The sequence below is a fragment of the Lycorma delicatula genome, chromosome 9, assembly GCF_047948215.1.
Source record: "Lycorma delicatula isolate Av1 chromosome 9, ASM4794821v1, whole genome shotgun sequence".
NCBI classification, from domain to species: Eukaryota; Metazoa; Arthropoda; class Insecta; order Hemiptera; family Fulgoridae; genus Lycorma; species Lycorma delicatula.
The window spans coordinates 91,362,203-91,387,126 of record NC_134463.1 but is presented as its reverse complement, the minus strand read 5'-3'; the positions used below and the strand labels follow the sequence as shown (position 1 = coordinate 91,387,126).

The following is a 24,924-nucleotide window of genomic DNA, read 5'->3' as shown; positions in this document are numbered from 1 at the left end:
AATTTTCTTTTTATTTGAGATCAGGATGATGAAATCAAGTAAGTAGTGACATATGCTGTTTATTTAAAATGTAGTAGTTTTGAGGTTGTATTAGAGGTTATAGTTACAGTCATAGTTATTGTTGGAATTCAGTGTGCTTTTATTTTGATCTTATTATTTTTATTTAAAAAATTGGTAGTGATTCAGATGAAAATGATATAATGATATGATGAAAAAACCATTATTAAAATCAGTCTGTGAAAAAACGCGAGAACAACAAACACAAAGATATTCAGGTGAGGCATATACTTCTTATTCTGGCAAGAAAAATTCTGGAAAATCTTTAAGTTTTTTTGGATTGTTGCAAAAAAATATGCTGTTAAAGAATAAATTGAAAACAAAGAGAGCCAAGAGAGTACAATCAGTTTTTTTTGTGAGAGTTATAAAGAACAGCAAGATGTTCTACTAGCCGGATTAATGCAGTGTAAATCTTCTTCTACTTATCGTGCAGGTGTTGAGCGCAAAAAGGAAAATATTTTGAAGTTCAGTGTAAAGACAAGTGGTTCAGAAACAACTGTCTGTCAAATATTTCTATGTGGTCTCTATCAAGTTTCAGAGAAAAGGTTATGTATTATCTAGCTTAAAATCTAAAATAATGAATCGTTTGGAGAGAAATGCGAAACCCATAAAAACAGACCTAGTTCAATAGATAATAATGTTTGGGATCTAGCTAAAGAGCATGTAATGTTTATCCCTAGTAGAGAGTCCCACTACTCAAGAAATAAATCAAGAAAGAGGTATTTTGAAATTTCAAATCTGTATCCTAAAATGTTATACCAAATGTTTAAAGAATTTTATAAATAAAAAACTAATCAAAAGTTAAAAAACCAGCTTACAAGACATACCATAAGTTTTTTAAAACTAAGGTAAATGATGGGTTATCATTACCTACAACAGATTCATGTGATTTCTGAAACCCAAATTCTGAAATTTTTACGTAACCCAAATGATACTTGTAAAGTCCAATACGAGATACATTTAAGAAAGTATTATACCTACAAAAAAAATAAAGGAAGAGCTGAAAGAGAAGTGTAATGAGAATAACAGTCAGATACTTGTGCTTGAGTTTGACAATGCACAAAATTTACCTTTACCAAAAACTAATAAGACGTTACAATTTTATAAATGGCTGATGTGGATGTTCATATTTAATGTACACTGCCATCATGATGACAGCAGCAAGTTATATTACTTTTTATAAACCAAATCCAAGAAAAACCCTGACACCATGTGTTCATTTTTATTTGGCACAGTAAAAGAAATTCATCTCATTTCTATGGAGCAAGGGGATGAAATAAAAATTTCTTTGTTACATCCTTTTGTAGTCGATTGTCAATGAAGTTCAACATGACAATAACCCATATGTTTCCTGTTAGAGGGCACTCTTTTTGCCAGTGTGACTGCAACTTTGGTCTTTATGGTTCAAAGATAAAAAAGAAAGAAAACCTTCACACCTTAGACAAGTACGTAAAACTATTTGCTGCAGCACGAGAAAACCCATCATGCTGTGTTGTCAAAAATGGTGCACCAATATTACAGAAATGTTCAGAAGGATTTAAAAACATAAAAACAACCTTCAGCGAAAAACTATGCCTTAAAATACAGTCATAAGTAAGGTTGACTTTTCCACCCATAGGTGGACTGGCAGCAGCAGCAACTTATTCTGGAACATTTTTGCCTTTTACATTCTTCAGGAAAAAAGATATCATAATGGACATTCCCAAACAGCTACCAGAGAAAGAGTGAGCTCAAATTAATGCATCGAAAGAGACTGACATAAGAAGTTTATTTAAGTTTTTAGAACCAACAGCTATTGATTGGTTCGAACAAGTGTTTCAAGATTCATGTGAATATCCTGTGGTTGAAACTATGCAAGAAAATGATGAAATTATTGTATAGATAATTTTAATGTTGATTATATTGTTAGAGGCTAGATTAATGTTTTTTTTTTTTTTTTTTTTTTTTTTTATACAAAGGATTTATATATTTTTCAGTCTATTAACTAAGGATAATTTTTTAATTTTATTTATGTTTTTTTTTACACAAATGTATATATATTTTGACAATTTGATTTTAAATATCAATTTGATAAATGTAAATATCTTTTGTTAATACATTTACTTATTGTTTGTGTTCGTTGAGTGCTATCTATGTAGAACGGCCAAAAAAAAAAACCATGGCCAAAGATCATTTCTCTAAAAACGGATACTAAAAATAAATTTTCTTCAGGAGTTTTTTATATTAATTTATCAAAATAAGTAAATTTCAATACATGATTTAAAAAAATGATGTGTAAATTTATGAGTATTTACTCATTTGGGTCTCAAAATCAAATATTTGGTAATTTATGAGTTAAAAGCATTGCAAATCTTTACACCCTGTTTTCTCAAAAGAGATTTCTTTGTATGCGTCCTTTTTATATAGACCTCCTCAACTGAAAAAAATTTGAAATTTAAAAAATAAAAAATTAAGGATTATTGCACAGCATTACCAAACATGATCTATGGTTAATAATATTTTTTTATTAAAAAAAAATTTGATTAATTCACCACATAAGCTTGAAGTTTGTACAATGGGAATAAGAAATGAAAATTTTTTAGCATATGTCATGCCCGACTGGGATTCAAACCTGAGGCCTCCAGTGAAAGGGTGAGATGCCGATACAACCATGGAATGGAAATTTAATAAAGGTGTGTCAGTTATAACCTCATTTCTATCAACTATAACATCATTCAAACTTTCCTAAACACCCTTCTCCCAAGTTGCAATATGCCATTGCATGTTAGAGAAATTATGCCAATCTCTCTAACAAATCTCAGATACAATAAACGGATAATCTGCAATAAATTACACATAAAAGTTTGATTACCTTACTACTTCCAGCCCACAGCAATTGACCGTTAGCTTCAAATGCAAGTGTAAATACTCTACCATCAAGTTTACAGCTTCCTCCACGAAGATATATTCCAGTAGAGATGTTCAACACTTCAACAGTACCTCTAGAATTTCCTGCCTGTGATAATGAATTTGTTAAGGATACTTATGTATCATAATTATGATGAAATTCTGATTTACATTAAATTATTTAAAACTATACATTTATGATATGGTGGTTTCTCTATATCTGTAAGTTTTAATAAGTAATAATCTCAAAAAAATAAGGTTGTAAAGTGAAGGATAAAATGCCCAAGGTTGATGTCATGTTTAATTAACCAATTCCTGCAGATCTTAAAGGATAAATGGTGAATTTTCATTTTTGATGGATATCTACATGATTTTGACATTTATATTGACTAATAATCATTGTAGCTGATAAAACTAATAATAAAAACTGATAACAGACACAGGGGAATGAGAAAGTTAATATTCTAACTGTGAGGGATAACAACACTGTAATCATCAATCAAGAAATATGTACAATAATTTATGGAGTTTCTACCATTTGTTATGCCATTATTTAGCAGTGGACCTAATATGCTGTCAATCTCGCTTAAGATATTGTACATAGGTCTTCTGGTAGCAATCTTACTCTGGCAACCTCTAATTCAGCATCAAATAGTGTAGTGCCTCTAATGCCTTACATATAATTATTATTCCACTTGATCTTGACATGAGGAGCAGCTGAAATGTAATGCACACTGGAACATAATGGGAGAGAATTTTTCACAAAGTGACTGTAGTTTCATTGTAGTTTCTTGTAGTTTCATTTCCTGACTACTAAAATTCCACAACTTGTTGGCCCACTCCCTTTTATCTTTTGTCTCTCGCCAGTGTTACAGAATTGAATATGGCTGTTATGTCAACCTAAAATAACATGAATGACTGAATTTTTAACAGTGGAAATATGAATGTTAGAATCGTTACTGTTATCTTGAAGCCATTTGTAGTGATGAAATTTTGTGTGTGAGAAGCTGGTAAAGTGAATATTGAGTATGAATCTCGCAGTGGTCAATCAGTTTCTGTGTTCGATTAGAAGCACCAAAAGAAGGTGGATTATTGATTTAAAATGACAGTCCCACCAAACAACAACAATCATCACCAAAGTAAGCAAATCAAAAGAACATGTAGGGCACATTACTGCACAAATAGACTACCATAAAATCTGTTCACGCTGGGTGCCAAGCAAACTCACAGAAAAGAATAAATGAAAGCAAATGCAATGTTGAGAACAGCTTCTGAAGCAACACATTAAGAGAGAGATGATTTTCTTTTTCAACATCATGATGAAACTTGTATGCATCATTATGACCCAAAAAGAAAATGACAGAGCATGGAATACTGACAACTATAGTTTAACACAATGAAAAAATTGAAAACACAACCCTCAGCAAAAAAATTTCTTGAAGGTATTCTGGAATTACAAATCCAAATACATGACTGATTACTTGGAAGCCAGGTGAACTATAAATTCTGTGCATTACATAGTTAAAACACCTTAGAAGATGTGTGTGTTCAAGGCTCTAGTCAAGTTGAAATTTGAACTTATTCTCCACCATACACACCAGATTTGCACCCTACGATTGTCACTTCTTTCTGCAATTGCAGAGGGATATTAAAGGTATTCATTTCACCATGAATGATGAACTGAAGAATGCAATGATGTCATGGATCAAGGATAAACTACTAGCATTCTTCATTAATGGAATGAGAATACTGATTCATAGTTGGGAGAAATATTAGCTGTAAACAGTGACTTTATGGAAAAATAAATCAAAGTTTTTGTAGCACATAAAATGTACTTATACCATATTTGTTTTTTTTTACTACTTTTTTCATTTATAAGCTATGAGAAATTTGCATTAAATTTCACACACCCCTTGCATAACAGACATTTATAGATGTGCCTGTGAACTCCTCACAGGCACATCTATAAATGTCTATTACTAAGATGATTACTCCAATCATCTTATGAAACAATTTTTTTTTGTTAAATTATAATTTTTATTCTGTGTTTATAAAAAAATTTCATTTTTTAAGGTTATATAGCTACTCACTGTATTTAAATTAAGGAGTATGTGATATATTATATGTCAAAAAAATCATCATTTCCTAAAAAAAAAAAAATTTAATTACATCACTGGAATGAAAAATTAGGAAAACGTATGGCAAAATACATTGTAATATGATCTTGGACATATTTTTCATACACTGTAGCTAGCAAGATATGAGAATGGAATGATAAGTGTATGAAAATCAAACTTGCCAGTTGATCTTGAAGATTAGCTGATATAATGAGGCCAGCATACTAACCACCTATGAGGGTAAGTCAATTATTGTCTGCAATGTAATTATAAATTTTATTGCAATACAAATAGGAAACTTACATGTACATAATTTATCAATATAGTCCCCTTTCATTTCAAGGCACTTGGTCAATCATTGCACAAGCTTCTTGCCCTCATAAAAGAAGGTTTTCGGTTGAGCTGCGAGCCAGGAATGCACCGCTTCTTTCACTGTTTCGTCCGAGGAAAATCGACGGCCCATTAATGCCTCTTTGAGTGGGCCAAACTAGTGGTAGTCTGAAGGAGCAACATCAGGACTATACGGAGGATGAGCCAGTACTTCAAAGTTCAGTTTCTGGAGCGTTTCAGCAGTGTGAGCAGCAATATGTGGATGGGCATTGTCATGTAACAACACAACACCTTTCAACAGCAGTCCTCAGCGTTTGCTTCAAATTGCAGGCTTCAGCTTGGCAGTAAGCATCTCACTGTAACGCGCACTGTTTATTTTCGTGTTCCTTTCCTGATAATTTTCCAGTACTGAACCTTGTGAGTCCCAAAAAACCGTAAGCATCAGTTTTCCCGTAGATAGTTGGGTCTTGAACCTTTTTTTTGCAGGGCGAATTTGGATGTTTCCATTCCATACTCTGCCATTTACTCTCCGGCTCGTAATGATGGATCCATGTTTTGTCACCAGTGATGATTCTGTCTAAGAAGATGTCCCGTTCGTTACCATAGTGATCCAAATGTTTTTGGGAGATGTCCAAGTGCGTTTGTTTATGCAACTGTGTGAATTGTTTTGGAACCCATCTTGCACAGACCTTATGAAACCCAAGTCTGTTATGAATGATTTCGTACGCAGAACTGTGACTAATTTGCAGACTATGTGCTACTTCATCAATAGTTACTCGTCTGTCTAAGAAAACCATGTCACGTGCAGGCTCAATGTTTTCCTAATTTGTGGCGGTAAACGGTCATCCGGCTCCTTCATCGTGCGTAACACTTGTGCGATCATTTTTTAATTTTTCAATCCGTTCATAGACAATCCATTGCGGCAACGGAGTGTTGAAATATTTTTAAATATCAATAATTTGATATTTTTTATCTTAATAGAATTAAGAATGGAGATAAGATGTTTAAAAAAAATCAATTTTCACACTGGTAAACAAAAGGTAAGCTGCGTACAGATATCAATGGTGTAATTATCGTTCTGTAATCAGAATATAAATATACAGAATATATAAGTAATCAGAATATATATATATATATATACTACTAATTTTAAATTATGCCAATAACACTAAGTTTTTAATAAAAGTAGTAAAATCTTTAATGATAATTTTGAATTTACTTTGTTCAATAAAAAATATTTCTCAAGATGTTAGCGTGTTTTCTTTTAAATAAAACAATTATATTATTAAAATAAAACGTTATAAAATAAAAACATTATATTATTTCCTTAATATAAGTATTCATTTTAACAAGTTACATTATAACTGATAACATGTTAAACTGTAATAGAAATTGCTAAACAACTGCTTAGATTTAAAAATGTTAGATTAAAATAATCCATTTGTTAAATAAATATTTCTTGAGTGGTAATTTCTGAAACATTTTGGACTCATTACATTTTTACAAGAAACTCTTCAATTCCGCTAAGATAATAATTATGTTGAAAGTAAAATAAAATTATAAAGTAATATTAAAGAGTTATATAATCAGTGATTATAACAAAAAAAACAAAGGATACAATGACCATATTATTGTTGACTGGATGAAATAAACAAGTTAACACTTCAGAACCAGAGGGATCCTTAATGGAACGCAATCTAGATTTAGCGGCTACATTCCAAAGGCAGATTGTTCCATCAATTGAACAACTAACCATTAAATCATTAGCAACCGACCAATCAAAACCTGTATAATTTAACAAACAGAAAAAATATATTACAAAGTAGTAAAAAAACCTCAAATGTATTTAGACAGTGATATATAAAATTTCCATTATATTCTCTTTAAATTTTTTTCATTTTTAAAATTGATTCTTCTTAATGATTGAATTGCTTTTTTATAATTTTAAAATTACTCACTTTTACTGAATAAATAGGGCTTTCAGAAGATTTTTCTGAAGTTATTGGAGTGGCTTGTTAGCCACATTTTCTTGGCTTGTTCATAAGTGCAGTTGTGAGTGGCATTGTTACTATGCTTATCTTGGAAAAAAAGGTTAGGCAATCTTTTAAGTACATGATTGAATAGTATAAGTATAATAACCCACTGGTTTGGTCTAGTAATGAACTCATCATTGCAAATCTGCTGATTTTGAAGTCAAGAGTTCTAAGGTTCAAATCCTAGTAAAGGCAACTGCCTTTACTAGGATTTGAACCTTAGATTGTGGATACCAGAGTTCTTTGGGGGTTGGGTTTCAATTAACCACACATTCCTGGAATGGTCGACCTGAGACTGTATAAGACTATACTTCATTTGCATTCATACATATCATTCTCATTCGTTTTCTGAAGTAATACCTTACGCTAGTTCTGGAGGCTAAAAAGAAAAAGAAAGTATGAGTATAATCAATTTCTTGTAAAATTTCTTTTTTTTTCACTTAATTTCTTGTAAAATTTACTACGTTTCTAAATTTTGTATTGTTTTAAGTATGTTGAGATTGTGGTTTTTCACGCATACATATGGCTATACATAAAATTTGGATCCTACGGTTAATTACAATTGAATAACGATTTTTCTATTGAATATCTTCTTCTTCCATCATGGTATAGGTGATTCACCTGTTCCAGTTTCAAAATGTTACCAGCGCTTTCTTGGCCATCCCACATTGCTTTTGCCCTTCGATCGATAGTGTATTATTTCATTGGGGGGAAACCTTCTGTCTACCATCCTATTAATATGGTTTCTACTGAACATAAACAATAAATTACTTAACTTTTCTGACCTCACCATATCCAGAATAGACAACAAGCAAACTTAAATATATATACTGGGTGGAGCAGAAACAATTAGACACTCAAACACTTTAACTGCAAATGAAATACTAAATGTGTAAACCACTGTACTTTACAGTGTAAAATAAGGGTAAATAATGTACTGTAAATTATTAACTGTAAATAATTTACAGTGTAATAAGGGTAGGCATTTAGTTTTCAACTCACGTTTTGAAGATAACATTAAGCAAGCTGACCACCATTAGTGGTAAAGCACATTTCTAGAAGTTGCCCATGACTTTCTCAGCCAATCCACTGGAATTTCTTGAGAGAGAGAGAGAGAGAGAGTGAGAGAGAGAGAGTACATACACCATGTACCACACCAGATACATTTTAATGCAGATAGCTCCTTGATATTGTCCTCAAACAGCATTCTAATTAACCATGTGAATTAATTCTAATTAACAGTTTCTAATTAATTATCCCTCTTGGCCGTGGGTGATCCATGGATGTGACAAAATACATGTATACTCACTATGCAAACACAAGAATGCATATGTCTAAAGGTCCCAAATCAAGAAAGTTGCAATAGATAACTGGATATTGTCAGAACATCATATGAATTATTTTTATTTTCAATAAACTTGTAATTTAAAATTTTTATTAACCAGTAAAATAGAGAAGAAATCAAAAGGGGAATGACTAGATTCTTATATCCTATGAATGCCATTTGTACAAAAAATAAAATCACCTTTTTCCTGTCAAAATATTTATGCTATAAAATCTTGGAAAATTTAAAAAGTAAATTATTTAACAATTAAAATAGTGAAAGTGTCATTTTTCCAGAGAAAGAAATAAAGAGATTTTATAATTATCAGGAAAATTGGCAAAACTTCACTAATTTGGAGATGCTGTTAATTTAGTAAACAGGCTAAAAAAATCTTTAAAAAATTATCTTAACCAGCATAGTTGTTTACAAATTTTATTATTACTTCCCTTATTATAGAAAATAAAAAAGGGACAAAAATATTAATAACCTAAAGTAAAATGACCTAATTAGTAAAAATTATAATATACCTGTGACAGAATTATTGTGACCACGGAAAATGCATTCAACAAATGGAGGATTTGATGTAACATTACATACTGAAAGCGTTCCATCAAAAGAAGCACAACCTAGTCGAGATCTATCATTATTTGCAAATTTAATCATAGTTACAGCTGCTGTATGCTGTAAATAAACATGTATATATCATTTCAAATATACTAATTAAACAATTACAAAAACATCATTATAAAATGACATTTCTTAAAAACAATTACTGCTAGGCAATATAAAATTAATAATACTCATCAAGGTAACGAGTAAGTATTTTATTAACTAAAGATGTTTGTAAGTAGGGAAGAGTTTCACTACAGTCTAAAAGACCTATTCTGCAATTTTAGCAACAAATATTAATTTAACAGGTCTGTATCTTATATAATATAAAGGTGGTGGAAACGATCCAACATTTGTTTTTGCAATAATTGTTTAGGCTAATAATAATTAATGTGTTTTATGTTGGCAGAATGTTCATGAATGTTAGTTTCTTCTCTTTCTGAGTGTACTGTTTGTGCATCGTTCCGGGCTGACAAAGGAAGACCAACTGTTGAGCAGCGCGTTGTTTTCTAATGACATAACAACTACGTTGTTTCATTAGACCACTAATGTTCCACAGAATAATGCTCATAAATAAAGGTAGTTAAAGATACAGAAATACAATTAAATATAAGAAAAGATTAGTTGTAGGTGGTCCAGTTTTTCTTTTTCAAATTTTTTATTTTAAATACTACGATGCCCTGGAGTCAAGTGGTTCCTCTACCATATCCTCCAGTATATGTGGCGATGGAGGGGAAATTTTGAAAAATGGGTAGTTGTAGACAACATCCCAGAGGAGGTGGTTGTGTGGGCTCTGTTAACAGGGAGCTTATTAGATGCCTTACCACCAACTGCGTTTACTCCTGTGTGCAAAGGTAAAACTTTAGGGACAGGAACTTTCAGAGGGATCACACTAGTGTTAGTTTCACTAGCTGCAATCACTGACTTCTCATTCATCTTTCTTAACTCAGAAATAGTTGCAGTAAGTGAAGCTACCTTATCAGATAACACATGAACAAGCTTCTTAGTTCACTGCAGGATCTACACTGTTGGTTGTTTGCATTTGCAGAGGCTTTAATTTATGTAACAGCGGCAAAAGAAACGTCTGGTTTAATCAGGTTAAGAGAGTTTTGTACCTTTTTATATTCTCTTTGAGTGACTAGGAAAGTTAGTTTCTGCTCGATACAGATTCTGAGAACTGCCTTTTCTTCTTTAAAAGTTGGGCAATCTATCTTGGAACCAAGCTGCATGTGAGTCACTGCAATTCGTACATTTTTCATCTTCTTGGCAGTTAGTGTCATTGTGGCCATTCTTAGCACATCGAACACAGATCTCAGATTTTGGGCAAGATGTTGTACTGTGACCATACCCTTGGCATCTGAAACATTGCTGTAGGTTGGGTATGAATGGTCATACTCGAACCAAAGTGAGTTATGGTCATTACTCACTAAAATCTTTTCTGGTGGTACCAGAGGATTAAATGTTACTACAAGGAAGGGTGTAGGTTTTCCAATCTGCTCTGCAGTTTCATTATTCGTTTTACTTCTACGACATTTTGGGGATGAAGCTCATAAGCTATTTCAGTGACGTCCATATCCAAAAGATCTCAGCAAAAACTTACTCCCTGGCTGCTATTTAGAGTTTTGTGGCATACCACACTTATTTGTACACCGCCCATATTAGATGCAAGAGAGACTGACTCTGCTCATCATTAAATGTTTCAATCAGAATTGATCCATCTCGTAACTTTCTGATTTTCTTGGAGGAATAATTTGCATCTGTTACTACTTTCTTAATGAGGAAAGGCAAGACCTTATGAAGGGCATCACCTTCCTGATTATTTCTACGAACTGTAAATCTGATATTTTTGTATTGTAGACAAGATATGTAACAAGTAAAAGTATCATCTTCTATAGTATTCTCCTCGTCACACAAAGCTGTCCGAGGCCTTCTCACTAGACTTTGTTTGGTGGTTTTTTTAGATGGAACACCAACCATCAAAGAATTTATTTGTGGACTTGAAATTCTGGTCCCTAAAGTACTGGCAATATCACTCTAGCAGAGGTATGTGTACTGGAGCTAGAGCTAAATACAACTGGGTTTGCCCAGGTGCCCAGAGGACATCATTTGAGACTCACTACATACAGCCATTCACCCATCAGCACGACAGTTTCCACCTTGGGTTACGGTTGCGTTTTGTAAGATGTCACAACACCATCAAGTGTATTAATGTAGGAAGAAACTGTAGGATGTTGTGTAGTTGTGTGAGGCTTTATGTTGTAATTTGTGTAGTGTTCTTGGGTAGTGTATGTGTATTATGTAAAGTGTTTTACAGCTCTGTAAATACTGGAAGAAAAGCTGCAGAGACTAGGGCTGCAGGGACGCCTACCCCCAAAATCTGAAAGAGTAAGACTCCTCGTCAGGGAAAACCAAGTGTTGGATCATTTTGTGTGCCATCTTGTATGTTCAACTGCCTTGCAACTGAATATATATATATCTCCATCTCACTAGAGGATTAACTGAGTATGGATTTTATACATACATATGGATTTTTATACAGTCCATCTAGAACTTACACTTTCTGAGATCACAGTGCCCAAAAGGAGACCAACCGTCAATCAAAATACACATCTGAAATTTGATCAGCCTTAGAACAATGCTTATTAACCTGGGATTAAAGTATACTAAAGGAAGCAAACTGGTTTCAAAGAGTCTGATGTTGCTGTAAAATTGATGCCTCAACCATGAAATAGGAAAGACCAATAGCAGAAACAGGAATAACTTTGCTATACAAAACTTTAACTTGCTTATACATTCTTATTATCAGCTATATCATGCAGTATCCTGATAATAAGAAAAGAACCATAACATTCCTGAATACCAGAAATAGCAAAACCTAAAAGAAGTGTTCAACTGACCTAGATATGATCAGATTTTTTTATAATTTTGATCTGGTTTTGAAGATTTTGCTATCTGACTGAAATATGATGTGGTTTGAATAGTAAAAAAAGTATTATAATACTTATTTTAAATTTTATAATTCATTTTATGAAGAGTATTTTTACTCAGACTATAGCCAATGAAACAACATTTAAAAAGCAGTTTCAGTAAGTGTCAAACTTACGTACGAGTCTTGACACTCCTCTACTTATGGGGGGTATGCAACTGGCAATTCTCTGCAACATCGTTAACAAAATTTAAAAAAAGTAAGTGTCAAACATTAACAATCCTATATTAAAAAATTTTTCGCTTATGTAAGAACACAGTATAATGATAGAATTTCATAATCAATGATTATAGAAGTTAGTGACTCATAATATGGATATAAAATAAAGGTTGAAAAAATTATAATAAAAACCTATATAATACTTGACTCATGTGTACAAGTCAGCTGCCTATTCAAAGCATACCCTTTGTCTCAAACTAATGAAACTGCTCCAGTAAACATTTTGAACTATGAAGAAACCATAGGCTCAAATTGACTCAAGACACAGATAAATAAATCTTAGATAATTGGGAATTTGATCATCTAGAATTTTATAGTATAGAAAACAAATTTAGCACATTAAAAAACAAAGTACATTACATAAATTTTTCATGCTTCTGTCTATAAAATATAATTTAATATTATGACACAAAATAATAAATTTAACAGATAAAACATGTGTATTTAAGACTTCCACTAAAATCAAATTAATTTTTTCAACTACCTGATCAAATATATGGTGAACTCCAACAAATGCATAATTTTCAGCAATAGTATTACCGCCAACAATAGCTCTAGATGCTTCAGCTTCTTTAGTTGGTACAACACCTTCTGATAACGGTTCCTTATTACTATCCTGACTTTCCCAGCCAATACCACCAACACAGTCTGGTGATTCACTAACCTGTATTTAAATAAAACAAAAAAACAAACTGTTAAAATTTCTTGATAACAATAAAATTAATGAGATTTCCAGGACTAAACAATAAACAATTATTAAAAAAATACTTCTTTCTGGTGGAAGTATGGTAAGAATACAAACAAACTTTATTTTGATCATCAATACTAAAACTAGTTGAATTATTACAGATTGCTTTAAGTAACAGCCCTAATTTACTGCATGAAATGGAATCCTCAATCAAAATTTCATAAATGTATGATTTGCAAATTGTTTAAATTTTATTTGTTTCATTTTTAATGATCTTTTAATAAAATGTTTCCTTAGTGATTAATAATATATATTAGTAACTATATATTAGTAATATAGTTAAAAGAAGAGACAGACTTATAGGCCACATACTAAGGCATCCTGGAATAGTCGCTTTAATTTTGGAAGGACAGGTAGAAGGGAAAAATTGTGTAGGCAGGCCACGTTTGGAGTATGTAAAACAAATTGTTAGGGATGTAGGGTGTAGAGGGTATACTGAAATGAAACGACTAGCACTAGATAGGGAATCTTGGAGAGCTGCATCAAACCAGTCAAATGACTGAAGACAAAAAAAAAAGAAAAAAAAAAGTGATTAAATTACAAAACACTTTACGCACACAGAGATAGGTAGACCCTCCATCTGAAATATCAAAGAAAATTCCTCATGAGAATTGTTTAAAATTCTATTTATATTTTAACTTGAAATTTTTGTCAAAAATACATCCTCAAATACTAAATCATAAAAAAAACTTTGTCAAAATAGTGGGCGAGGAGGAGAATTCCAATTTAACATGAGAAAAACAATATCTAAGAAAGCTTTTACTAATAAAATATGATTGCAAATCACACAAAATTTTTACTTGCTATCCTGGCAGACCAAGAGATACATCCTTTTTTTATTTGAATAGTTAATAAAGAACTAACAATGATTTTGAAGTTTAAACTGACATTATAGATATTAAATAATCATTCGAGGATCGGCTTTTTATGAGGTTAAAGGTGATAATAAAGAAGAAATAAGTAAAATTATTATCGGTACAATATTATTATCGAAGCAATATCAAGTAACAAGTTTTTGGATATTACAGATTTTTACGATAAATGTTATGATATAATAGAAGATTATTTCATTAAAGATTTTAAGTCATATAAAGATGATATTGCTCAGTTCCATTCAAATTTTCAATATATAAGTAGTATGAAAACCTCATATACGGGCATTACATTAAAAACGGTGACCGTATATGCGTAACTTATTCACTACATTAAAGAACGAATAATGCATTATATGTTCTTTAATGTATTGAATAAGTTACGCACATTTGGGCTTTAGTAATACATTAAAAACTGTGCCCATATATGAGGTTTCTTTTCACGAACGCTGATTTGTCCCCCCCCCTGCAGATAGCCTGCCAATTTAGCCTCCCCCACCATGTTTTGGTTCCGCCAATTTTAAATCCAAATATTTTAAAATGTAAAAAATAGGGCGTAACTCGAAAACGGTGCGTCCTAGCCCATTTTTAACGCGATTTTGAAAGGCTTAACCGAAAGGGTACTTTCCGATTTCTTGAATCTATTGCCGGTAGTTTCATTCGGCCAAGTCCACCCGCTCACGAGTTACACCCTCTTCTCAACAATTTTTGAAATTCATGCTGAGATGAATTGAAAACGTGCTTGGTTAACAGTTTTAATCACTTTTAAATTAACTTTTTAAATTGGACATAATTACTTTCAGCGAAATCATGATTGTGCCAGTATAACAACAATAATACATCATTATTCAAATTATTTTCATTATAATAAGAGCAAGAATTTTGACGAATTGACAATCACAGTAAATTAGTATTTTGTTACAAAAATCTGTCCAACAAGTATGATTTTACACATTATAACATTTTTACACAATATAAATGATATTGAACAATTGTATAAAAAATATACTTCTAATCCATTTACTATGCAATTAATGTGTGAATATAATAAAGATTTTACTTCACGCGAAAAATTTTTTTATAAATCATCAAATTTGAAAAAGTAAAACTTCTCGTAGAAAATAAGTTGTCTATTGAAAGCGCTTTTGATGATTTAATGGAACAATATTTTGAAATGAAACACAAACTAAATAAAGAAATATCTGTTTCTGAATTGATGTTGCATATTCAAATACCACATAAAAAACAAGTATTGGGTGGTTCTTTAATAAAACACTCGTGGAATGTTGGTGAAAATGTTTGTAGATATTTATCAATTTTTAATGGATATGAAAGATGTGGTATTTAACGCTATAAGATTACAAGTTGAAACATATAAAGAAAACAATATTAAATATTATAAAATGCGATATTAAATATTATATTATAAAGTGGGTGATAAATGCGATTTTTGTAAAGTTAACTTGCACAGCAGCACTCGATTTGCTTTAAATGTATGTGAAAATCCAACCGTTTTGAATGAACAATATTTACAAGCCTATGAAAGAATTAATGAATCTTTTGAAAGATTTATTTAAATGGGAAGTGGATGGGTTATGAATAAAATATTAAGCTTGGATCTGTCAATATCAGAATTCGATCCATTATACGGTGGTAATATTACATATTTACAAACACCAAAAGTTCTATCAAATAAATACGCTATAATAAATTTACAAAATGTTCATTAAAAATGTTTTTATGGTCAATTCTAGCACATATATTCGCTAGCAAGAAAAAAAAGTATCGTGTTGCAGTATATAAACAATTTGAAAATCGATTAAACATGAAAGGAATAGAATATCCTGTTTGTGTTAAAGATACTGATAAATTTGAAGCATAAAACCCAAATATTGATGTAAATGTCTTGTGTTATGATATCGAAGATGACAAAGAATCGTTTAATCCTAATGATGTATATATAAAACGTGAATAATAATCGAAAAAATGGCGTTGGGTTATTGTTATTTACCGATGTTAAATTAATTCGCTCCCATTATACTCTAATAAATATGGACAAACGAATATAATGGTTTATCAAGGATGATGAATGGTAATAAAAAAAATTTAGAAAATGCGAATATTGCCCCTATTGTTTGTATTGTTTTAAATCTTGGTTACGGGAAAGAGAAGCTAAAGAAAAGCTTGCAAAACATATTGAAGATTGCAAACAAGGAAACGTTCAGAGAATTACAATGCCAAAGGAATGGATTGGTGTAGGATAGAATCGTAGACGACGAAATTAGTACCGTTTAAAGACCATTCTTCAACATTACCAGTGCCGTTTGTTATATATGCAGATTTCGAATCGTTTATAATTCCAAACCATATTGCAAACCCCGAACCGGGTACTAGTAATACTACAAAAACAAATACCCATAAACTATCTGGATATTGCTATGTAATTATCGACGAAATCCGTCATGTTGTCGAATCGAAATTAAACAGGGCCACTACAGATGATGACAAGGTAGTTGAAAAGTTTCTCATTTATTTATGTACTAAATGCGAATATTTCAAAAAGGAATTATCAACTAATAAAGAGTGTATTATGAGTGAAAATGATCAAAAAAATTTGAAAATGATACAAAATGTTATATGTGGAGATGCGATTAAAAAGGAGAAACGTGTAAGACACCATTCACATACAAGTGGCAAATTTATCGGGCCGGCCCATGAACAATGCAATTTAAATTGTAAACACGCAACATTTATTCCAGTTGTATTTCATAATTTACGCGGTTACGATTCACATCATATTGTATTGGCGCTAAATGAATTGAAGGATAAATTTGAAATTTCTTGTATTGCAAACAACAGTGAAAAACTTGTATCTATAACAATCAAGAATGAAATATCATACCGATTTATAGATTTGTACCAATTTCTATCTTATAGCTTAGATGAATTGGTGTAAAGTTTATTTGATCATTGTCATATATATGGTATGAATAAGAAAAGTTTTTTTACAAGAACATATAAATTATTTTTAAAAAATATACAAAGAAATTGCGAATAAAAGAAAAAACAAATGGAGTTGTTTAATATATTGTGATCTCTCGAAAAGGTGTTTATCCCTGTACATATATTACATCGGCATCTGTTTTCAATGAAATGCAATTACCAACCATCGAAGTGTATCTCTAAATCATCATAAAACGTGTTTTATGATGAAGACAGAAACATCTCTGAATATGATTATAGACATGCGCAAAACGTTTGGAATAGTTTTAAAATTAAGACGCTTGGTCAATACCATGATTTCTATATGAAATTGGACGTTATGCTGTTGGCTGATGTATTTGAAAATTTTCGGAATAGAATGATTCACACAAACAATTTGGATCCCTGTCATTATATATCGGCTCCACATTTATTATGGTTTGCAGCACTCAAGGCGACAAAAGTACAATTGGAACGTATTACAGACCTCGCTATGTATTTGTTTTTTGAAAAGGGCATTCGCGGTGGGGTATCGTTGATTCCCAACCGTTATGCAATGGCAAACGATCCCAATATAGACAACTATGATGAAAATAAACCGACGAGATTCAATAAATCCGATGTCCGATCTCTTTATGGAAAATGTATGATGGAACCGTTGCCAGTAGATGAATTCAGTTGGTGTAATGAAAATGATCTCAAATATTTGTTTACAAATGTGCAAAATGTAAAAGACGATGAGGAAATTGGTTATATATTGGAAGTTGATTTAACATACCCTCAACACTTGCACGAAACACATAGAGATTATCCACTTGCGCCAGAGAGAAAATCCATTGACAATAATATGCTTTATCCATTTCTTTCGGATGAAAAACGTGCACCGTATATAAAACTAATGTGCACTTTGCAAGATAAACACAAATACGTCTTACATTATAGAACGTTAAAAATTTTATATTCAACAGGGAATGGTGATGACGAAAATACACAGAGCCGTCAGTTTTAGGCAATTTCCGTGGTTGAAAGATTACATTTGGAAAAATTTCATTGCATGGCGTTGCGCAGATCATCCGATTGGAAAAAAGTCTATAAACTATTAATCAACAGTCTTTATGGTAAAACAATTGAAAATGTAAGAAAGCGAATCGATATGCAATTAATCAACAATAAATAAAAATTTTAAAAATTAAACGCCAGCCCGAGAGTAAAACATTATTACATTTATGGAAACAATGTGGTTGGAATAACAATGTTGAAAAAAAATTAAACAAACCCATATATGTAGGTTTAACGGATTTGGCAAAACTAATCATGTACGATTATCATTATATCCACTTTTTACCTAAATATGATCATTAAAACATAAAACTGCTAATGACAGATACAGATTCGTTATTATACTTAATAGTGCCAACAAAACAGGAACATTTTGATACACCAAAACGATTGATCAATATACTCTATAAAACAAATATATTCGATTGATCAATGTAAAAAAGCTGTTTCTCCATATGGTGACAAAAGATTCGTATCGGAAAATCTTATAAATACACTCCCATATGGCGATAAAGAAATTGATGAATATTTATTGAAAAAGAGAAAAATTTAATATGCAACATCAATACCACATGTAAAATCTACATCATGGTAATTATGACCATTGGCCGTTTTTCTCATACCCTTGTATATTATATAAAAGTCTTTAGAATTGTTAATTTCATTTAAATCTGACAGTGTAAGATCATTGAACCTCTGCGGTAAAAATATTTTTCCAAATTCTTCAATTGTAGCAATAATAGAATCACCATTTTTTGTTTTTAGAAACTCTACTTTTTGAATTCGATAACGCCTATTTTGCATCATTTCATTAATTTTTATAATATTGTTGCAATAATTTAAATTATTCAATTTGTCGAAAATATTAGACATTTTTACTTGGTCTATATAAAAAGTAAAATTATTTAAAATTGGTATTTTATTGATGTAACATTTTTTTTCTATTCACACCCTCCAGTAATTGAGTATTAATGTCAATAAAAAGAGCAACACCAATAGTGAAAGAATCGCCATTCTATATATGCAAATGCAAAAAATAAAATTGAATAAAACATTCAAAACTACATCGCTCAAATCGATCCAAGAATTGTACGTTTTATCAAAACCCAACCATTTCACATAGGCTTTGTCGCCTTTTAGTCGTAAAATTTTCTCAATTTGGTATACGAGGTGTGATAAAAAAATACGGTGAATAATTTTTTATTAAAAAAAGTAATAAGGTTTCACAGAATTCGATTTAATCTCCTTCAAACTACTGTCCTTGTCTAGCAATGCACTTATCCCAACGTTGATTCCATGACTGGAGGCATTTCTGGAAGCGTCTTTCGGAAGGGCTTTCAGCTGCTCGGTCGTGGCCCTCTCAATGTCAGCAATGGTGTCAAAACGTTTTCCTTTAAGCACAGTTTTAATTTTTGGGAAGAGCCAAAAGTCGCATGGTGCTAAATCCGGTGAGTATGGCGGATGTGGACAGACAGGAACACTTTTTCGGCCAAAAACTCGCGAATGAGAAGCGAGGTGTGACACGGCGCGTTGTCGAGGTGAAGAAGGAAGCCATTGGTCCATTTTTCTGGTAGCTTTCTTCGTACGTCGTTTCGCAAACGTTGCAGTACACCCTTACAAAATTCAGAGTTTACAGTTGTTCCCCTTGGAACGAACTTTGATCACACTATGCCCTCACTATCGAAAAAAACAACGAGCATGAACTTGATGTTGGATTTTGACTGTGACGTGCCTTTTTAGGGCGAGGAGATGAACTGGTTTTCCATTGGGAACTTTGCATTTTGGTCTTGGTCATAGCCATAGACCCAACTTTCATCTCCAGTTACAATTTTGGCCATGAAGGCCGGATCTGCATGAACTCCGTGCAAATTGACACACGATTTTCAAAATCCATGTTACGCGACAGACACGATAAACACAACCTCACTCTAGCGGCTCTGGCAGCTGACTGGCAAGCTCGAACGTGTTACAACTTGTCCCTGCCTGTCTCAGTTGATCACACTATTGGACAAATTACAGCATATGGATGTAGCGTCGGCAGTTGCCGCCATAAAAATTCATTCACCGTATTTTTTGATCACACCTCGTACATCTTTATGTTTGATTTTTTATAGTTCTCCTTTTATGACTTCGTTTCGGGAATCAATTAGTTCATAGATAACAGGATTGGATTCACTATCTACTGTATGAATTTTAAATATTTCATTTGGTCAATTTGGTAGCCCTTTTCAAATACTTTTTTATATTTACTTATACGAACACTGTCGCCTACATTAAATTTAATTTTTACAACTTTTTTCTATCGTATTTTTTATTTAAATTTTCCAACACTTGCGCTTCGTTCGTGTTTACATCTTTGGGTTTAAATAATGTAGCCGAATGTATAGAATTATTGTATTCGTCTAAAAGTGTTTGCAAAATATCTATCCATTTATAGTTGCCATACTCTGTAAATTTAGTCCACATTTTTGTTTTCAACGTTCTATTGAAACGTTCAATAATGGCGGCCTTTTTATCTGAATGAGTGGAATAATGATTTATGTTGAATTTTTTCAACAAGGTCTTCACATGTGGATTGTAAAATTTCTTCCCCTGATCTGTTTGAAAATGTTTCATTTTATGTCTTTTCAATATCGGTTCCAAAGCAAACGCGCCTCTTTACCCGTTTTGTTCTTTAACGGTACACCATATGCAAATTTGGTAAAACAATCAATTATAGTCAATAAATATTTATAACCTTTATTCGATCGAGAATAAGGAATCATTTCAACTATATTCGCTTGTACTAGGTCGTCTAGACCCTTTAATTCCGTCTTTCTATTACGATAATTACGTCTAGTTGGACTGTGCAATTCAATTGCTAAATCACTTTTAATAGACATTCTAAAAAAAGAAATGGAAACAATAATTTACTCGTCTTGTACTTTTGGTGTTGTAATATTCAACGTATTGAAAGGTTTTTCATACAATTCCATCTTTTCTATAGATTCATCAATTTCCATATTTATATTAAAATGATTACCTTTTCTTTTAAATTTCGATTCTTTAAAAGTAAGGTTAAAGAATCGTACACTATTTGGATCTTTTAATTTTTTATAGACAATTTTAAAATTGGAATACATCTTTTCAAGTTTATTCAACGTTTCTTCTAGAATTCTATATTGAACATGAACAAAATAATATTTAAACTTTTCATCCTTACTTTTGTCTAAAATTACAAGACAACTGTCACTTTCATCGTGTGGATAAAGTGACGATAAATATGGGGTGGCCATTGTTTTAATTTTCTTTACATTACCATTCAAATTCGTGAATTTGCAACTTGCGTTTTAAAATTACATCTTCAAGTCTATTATTTTCAATTTCCAATTGTTTTTGGTTATTTTCTATATATTCCAATTTTGAACGCAACTGAGCAATATCATCGTTATACGACTTGAAATAATTAATAAAATACTCTTTTATAATTTTATAGGGGTTTTCATAGAATTCTATAGAAATCCAACAAGCTAAATTTAAAATTAATTCTTCCCTTAAATAAGTACCAGAAATTATTAAATCAAGTGGATTTCTACCTTTTGAATCGACTTTATATAAATTATTTTGGGGGAGTGAATTTGCACGACCAAATGATTCTATTAATTCTTTAGATTCTTTATTACGAAACTATTTTTTAAATTCTTTCCCACCATCTTTACATAATTTTTTTGCATTAACAAAATCTGTATTTGTGTCTATAATTATCTTAAAATCACCAAATATAGCATATGAAAAATTGTCTTTTAATTGTTCATAACAAACATTTAATTAAACTTGTGATTTTGTTTCTATATAAAAATAAAATTTTTCCATCAAGAATGTAATATTATTTTAAAAATATTTTCAACTTTTTACAAAATTGCAAAAATGTCTAACATTTTCAATAAGGTGAAAAGTTTAAATTTAACCAGAAATTACTAAATATAATGGATTTTGTAATGGATTTGTACCCTTTGAAGCGACTTTATATGACTTATTTTGCTCCCGCAAATCTGCGGGACAATTATTCTAAATTTAATGGATTTTAAAATATTATTTAAAATTGCAAAAATGTTTATGAAAAAATGTTAAAAAACAGGTTTTTCGACAACTTGACAATATTTGTGTAAAAATGTACTTTCAATAGTCTATTTGAATTACAAAAAATTCACTTTACATATAGAACAAGAAATTGTTTTAGCGTTTTATTTGTAGTTTTGAATGCAATGTTGTAGTATGCTTTTTTACTTATTAGAAGTATTTTAAGTGTTGTTAATGTACACGTTATGAACGTCTGGTTTAGTTCTTTTTGTGCTTTTCACAATGAAATCTGAATAGGTGTGTCTATAAGTGTTCATTTGTATCTATTTGCTTCAGCTACATAATTTATTTTGTGTAGTTGTATAAGTATAGTTCTGGAAGTTTTTGTTGTATGGGATGATTGAAAGACATGATTGAATGTGTCAGTTCTGATAATTTTTGTGGATTTTCAATACAAGCCTGAGTTTATGACTAGAGATTGTGAAGTCAAAGTTTCTGCTATTTTTAATTTTTGTAATTGGTATTGAAGGGTATGCTTTGGTAAATTTTGTTGGTGTGTGTGCATGTGTGTATGTGAATGCACGAGTTGTATACAATGCCTGGTATTTCCACTGAAAGGATTATGACATCAAAGTAAAAAAAAACCCTTTGTGTTCTTATTTAATTGATTTAAATATTTGTCTTTGTGTTGACCTATAACGATGTAATCATCTTTTATGAAGTCCCTTGTCTTGGTTCTGATATCCGTTTTAGAATTTTAGTTATTTGATAATGAATGCTGAACAGGTACTAATAATGAATACTGAGTAACAACGATGCTGTAACAAGTTATATCTGCTTTAAAGTATATACAATTTTATTTACAAAATCTTGAAAGAAATAAAAGTTATAAGCGTACAATAAAAAATCATTGAATAAACACTAATTATATGTTATTATTTGTTATCTGTGCTACAAATAATCTACAGTTAAATGATGTGGCTGTCTTCATAGTATAGTCAACTGTAATATTGATTGTAAATACTCTACAAATTTCATTTATCAGTAAATTACATATTACAATTTGAAATACTTATTTGTTTTAGATTTTGTTTTCTTAACCTTAATGATTCAGATTTAATTAACCTGTTAAATGGTAATTTAAAATACTCATTAGTAAGAGATGTTTGACTATTTAAAAAATAAACTAACATAGATTCTGAAGGAAAAATAAACAGAATTAATTTATAATAACATAGCAGATTTATATATTTCACAAAATACATAAATTTATACAGTTTGTTAAGCATAAATGGAAAACTAATTTTTCAATAATTTAAACTAAACACACATTCTGTCACTTGTTTAATAAAATATTATAATATACTAAATAATAAATGTAAGTATAAAAAACACATTATTACATACACTCACTCTACTGCTGCTTCTTGCACTGAAACTACGGCTATGCAAACTAGTCTGATCATATGAAGTGCCATATCGCTGTTGTAACAACTGTGCTCTTATACGAAGATACTGCTTTCTGGTAGCTGATTCCTATTAAAAACACAAAAACAAAAAAACACAAATTATCTCACCCCTGATTAAAAGAAAATAAATAAAACTTTACTGCTTTAAAAAGAAGTAAACCGGCCTATAAAGATATAAAGACTAATCTAAATGTAGAGAAAAATTTGTATCCCTAATCCTTGAATGCAATGAATACCTTATGTTACAAAGTAACAAGAATTTGAATGGGATGTAATAATTGGTCATAGTATGTAGCCTAATTTCAAACTATTTCTTAAGATCATGTTTTACTGGTTTAGCAAACCATCGGAGTATCTGAGGAGGTGCTAAGGTGTAAAGGATTTCATTCAACTACATAAAATGTAGAATATAAACCCAAAATATACTAAACAGTCCATGTGGAGGTTTATAAGGGTGCTAGATTGAAAATACAAAGACAAACTACAATACCACCAAAAAAAAAGATTTTACCCCCAAACTCAATTCTGCTGAAATGGGCAAATTAAGAATTATCTAGTAAGTGGATCAGATAATATTTAGGGTGCTAAATATTATATTTTTTATACATATTTTATGGCATAATATTAATCTGGAAAACATATAATTTCAATATGATTCCGACTTCATCTTCACTGTATTTTTGCTACAGACTCAAATTACAGGTAAAAAATGTGTAAATTATGGAAAATTATTCAAAAGCAGAAAAATTATTTGCTAATGATAAAAAAAGTCATATAAAAAGCCTTTGGCAAGAAAGACTTTGTTAGTAACAATCTGATCGTAATAAACTGAACTACCAATACTTCTCCGATAGTGACTTTGTATTCAATCTACGCTCATCAAGTTTGAGTGACTCTGATATTTTAATTCCTTCTGTACTAAACATTAATTAACTAAATAGAATGTACTGTTTGTATTTTGTGCTCGAGGTTGAGTTTGTTTTTTTCTGTGGAAAAGTTATAGATTTTGATTGATTTTACACTGTATTGTGCAGTTTTCAATAGTTAATTAATCTGTGTATTCTTTTTTCTCATCAGATAAGTATTGAAGACATTTTTTATGTTTGTTTAAAACTTTTTAAATTGAAAGAGGTTGATTTAAATATTTGTCTTTGTGTAGAGTCCAATTTTGTTT

The 24,924-nt window shown here is 31.0% G+C and overlaps 1 protein-coding gene across 1 annotated transcript in view; it reads right to left on the bottom strand.

Moving 5' to 3' along the window:
- Positions 1–24,924, bottom strand: part of LOC142330629 (WD repeat-containing protein 13-like) — a 44,165-nt gene that overhangs the window by 11,025 nt on the left and 8,216 nt on the right. The window contains exons 3-7 of the mRNA XM_075376057.1: positions 23,689–23,817; positions 13,046–13,225; positions 9,275–9,428; positions 7,009–7,175; positions 2,909–3,052 (exon numbers count right to left, since the gene is read on the bottom strand). Coding sequence (XP_075232172.1) covers positions 2,909–3,052; positions 7,009–7,175; positions 9,275–9,428; positions 13,046–13,225; positions 23,689–23,817 — 774 coding nt within the window. The remainder of the gene's footprint in view (positions 1–2,908; positions 3,053–7,008; positions 7,176–9,274; positions 9,429–13,045; positions 13,226–23,688; positions 23,818–24,924) is intronic.